The sequence below is a fragment of the Meleagris gallopavo genome, chromosome 6 (assembly GCF_000146605.3).
Source record: "Meleagris gallopavo isolate NT-WF06-2002-E0010 breed Aviagen turkey brand Nicholas breeding stock chromosome 6, Turkey_5.1, whole genome shotgun sequence".
Lineage (NCBI taxonomy): Eukaryota > Metazoa > Chordata > Aves > Galliformes > Phasianidae > Meleagris > Meleagris gallopavo.
In genome coordinates this window covers 20,136,213-20,139,523 of record NC_015016.2, presented here as the reverse complement: position 1 = coordinate 20,139,523, position 3,311 = coordinate 20,136,213, and the positions used below count along the sequence as shown (strand labels likewise).

General features: G+C 41.3%; 1 protein-coding gene across 1 annotated transcript in view; it reads right to left on the bottom strand.

The window, feature by feature from the left end:
* The window catches only part of COL1A2 (collagen type I alpha 2 chain), a 17,777-nt gene extending 17,607 nt beyond the window's left edge, over positions 1 to 170 (bottom strand). Inside the window, exon 1 of the mRNA XM_010712676.1 lies at positions 12 to 170. Within this exon, the coding sequence (XP_010710978.1) occupies positions 12 to 170 (159 nt within the window). The remainder of the gene's footprint in view (positions 1 to 11) is intronic.
* Positions 171 to 3,311: the final 3,141 nt, after the last annotated feature.

Below are 3,311 nucleotides of genomic sequence, written 5' to 3'. Positions count from 1 at the left end.
AGCAGCCCGGCCCTCCGCCGCCGGGGCGGAGCTGCCACCTTCCTCCTCCTCCTCGCTCTCCTCCTCCTAGGGCTGCCGGCCGCTGTAGCGCTGGGTTGTTCGTGGAACACCGAAACATCTGGTTGTTGTTTCAACCACCCTCCCGTCTTTCTGTGAGCCAAGAAAGTCATCTTCCGGAAGATCTGCGACTCATTGCATCTGACTCTTCATATCTGACAATGCGTTAAAAATGGAAAAGAGAGCATGATTAAAACTGAAATTAAATTGTCAAAACAAAGCCAGGAAACCTACATGCTGCAAATTCTATTTTCAGGTCTTACCTGAAGAACTTCAGGCACCGTGCAAATGTACAGGATTGGAGTTCTACGTGTTCTTTGGGCATCTTTTCTGCAGTCAGATACTCTTCTTCGCTTGTTTTCATAATATTTATTGATAAACAGACTTTTGATCCAACCAAAACACAGATTTCAGCCTTAGTCTAAGCAGTATAACTGTGTTAAGTTTACTGGCTATATTGGAAGAGCATTTGAGAAGCTGAGGGCAGAACTCCAAAAGGTAACAAAACAAATGTACGTGTGTTTATAGGTATGTCAGAGGATTACAACATGCAGGGATAGCCATTCTGTCCCGCAGCCTTCTGAGGGCTGTTTCAGATTGGCCCGTGGATGTCCAGTGGTGCTTCTCACTTGCCCTGAAACACTGAGCCTGCTCTTAAGTGATGCCCCAGAACCCTACTTGTTGTGTTAACGTCTCTGGGATTTTATGTCTCTACTGATGAATATTGATACTATTAAAAGTTAAGTTCCTTAATTAAGTTTAGCCACTTGTGTATACTAAATATTGAAGTGGATGTAAGCAGAATGTCTGCTTTTGCTTCATTGCTCCTTTGGAGAAGTTGTGCAGGTGCTTGACAAGAGATCTTCGTTGTGTTTGGAAGTTTGGCTGCAGTGCCATGAGCTAGGCAGTGGTTTGCACGCATGCAGTTTCTTTTCATATGGGTACCTCCTTGCTTCTTACAAGCTAATGGAATTTGACATCATTGCCTACACCTGAATAATTTACACCACAAACATTATACAGGAAAGGCCTGATACAAGAGGGTAATTAGAGATTACCCATGAAACAGACTCCAGACATGAATTAGCTAGAAGAAGCTTTGCAATTCCCATTAAATACCTACCTTATGTTCCTGTCTGCCGATAAATTTAATATGCTGGAAGTAAACCAGAAGTATGTTAGCTCTCCTGCAATTACACCTCAGTTTTTGTTTTCCAAATGCTCAAGCTTGGCACTGGCTTTCAGCTTGTTCTGGTGGAAGCATCCAGCACAGTAGGTGGGAGGGGAAGGCCTGGAGCAGTCATGGAGAAAAGAGTCAGCACAGCAGCAAGTAATTGATCTGAGGCAGGAGGAGGTGTGAGAGCACTTTGCAAATTGGGTAATGGCTGTGAAGAGTGAACAGCCACAGGAGAGATTTCACATTTCTGTTCTCTGCAGAGAAAGCCCTGGCTTAACTGAATTCATTATGTTGATAAGACACTGTGGTGTTGTGTGTGGTCACTGAAAATAAAACAGCTGAAGATATTACTGTGGTTTTCAACTATGCTATTTCCCCAAAGTGTCAGAAAAATAAAGTGGTCAGGAGAAACGAGGTTCACTGCACGTAGCTCCAGCCACTTACAAGTCTATTTATTTTAAATTCATTATCTGAACTCCTGTAGGACTGGTGGAAGAGAGGCACCAGTTGCTTACTCGTAGATTAGAATGCAGCCGATAGACTCACTGTTAGGTATGGCAATCCTGCCTTGAATTTAGATAATTAAACTGGACAGATGTCATTTATACAGATGTAATTAAAATGAGATAATCCTTATTTTACTGCTTCCTGTTTTGCTTGACTGGTTCAATGTTAATGGGAGGAGAATGCTGTGCTGCAGGTTGTAATGGGTATGCACTTATGAGTCTGCTGATAAGCTCAGTTCCCAGGAGATCTCATTCTCTTGATTCTGCTGATTTCAGCGTTGCAGCCAAGTGTAGCTTCTAGAGAGAGCTGCTGTCCTCAGTCAAAGTCACAGGGCAGTCCCAAGACCTGAAGCCTGTAAAAACAGGGACAATGATTATCTATTACTGAGAGCTTATATATATGTGTGTTATCAGTCAGGGCCTTCTCGTGTACTATTTTCCCCTCAGAGTTTTTGCATGCTTATAGGAGTGGAATTACTTTTGCATACATTTATATAACAAGGAATATAGACACCAAAGCTGAAAGACAATGTGTTTAAAATGTACATTTCCTGTGTTATTTTGGGAACATACTGTTTGTGATTTCCTGACTGGATGACCCTCTGTGTTATGTGATAGATTAAGTGTTGAATGATCAGTAAGTAGGATCTGCCATACCCCAAGTCATATCAGATCTTAATTTAATTTGTGCATCATTATCAGTTTGCTACCCAGGTACTGTAATTCCAGAAACAAAGCTGTAGTTCCAGCAGATTCCTGGAGAGAACTACGCTGTCAATAGTGCAGGTTTTCCTTCAGGAGCTTTGTATAACCATCAAACAACAACATCAAACATTTTAGTTGTTGAGTGTTCAGCCTCGGAAAGGCAACCAGTTTTTCTGTAAGCATCACGTCTCCGTGTGGAAGGCGTATGTGTGGTAACCATCCATTGCAAATATTTAATTATGTTAATGAAAGGAGAGTACAAAGAACAACAAGTTCAGTCAAACAGATTACCGACTCGACTCCTGAAAGTGATACACTGGCAGGCTCCTGAGATCTTGGAAATTCTATCACAAATTATTGCTTTTACTGATTTCTAAGAATTTCAATATTCCTCAACAGTCTGCACTAAAAGGAAGCTGATATTAAGTAAAGTAGTTTTGAAATCACATGCACAAAGGATATATTTAGCTTTATCACTAAGAGATAAATGCATCTGCAATTCTGTAACATGAAGATTACTGTTTTAATTTCACATATCCGTGGATCTGGAATAGAAGTGAATTGGAAGGGTTGGAGGGACGGGAAATAGACAAGATTCAAATGTTTAAGTGTTCTGTCCTCTTCCATTAAGAGAATGCACCTTTCTACACCATGGGATTTAATCACCACACGGCCATGTAGGCTTGAGGTCAGATGGAGACTCTGCACAGCTCATCAATGCAAATCGATTTTTCTTTCAGCTGCTTAGATGCTTGCCCTCAAAGCCTTGTATACGACAATGTAAGGGGTTCAGAATGTTCAGTTTTTATCAGTAGGTCGTTAACTAGTAGGTGCCTTTTTTTTCCTGTTTTCTCTTTCTCTCTTTT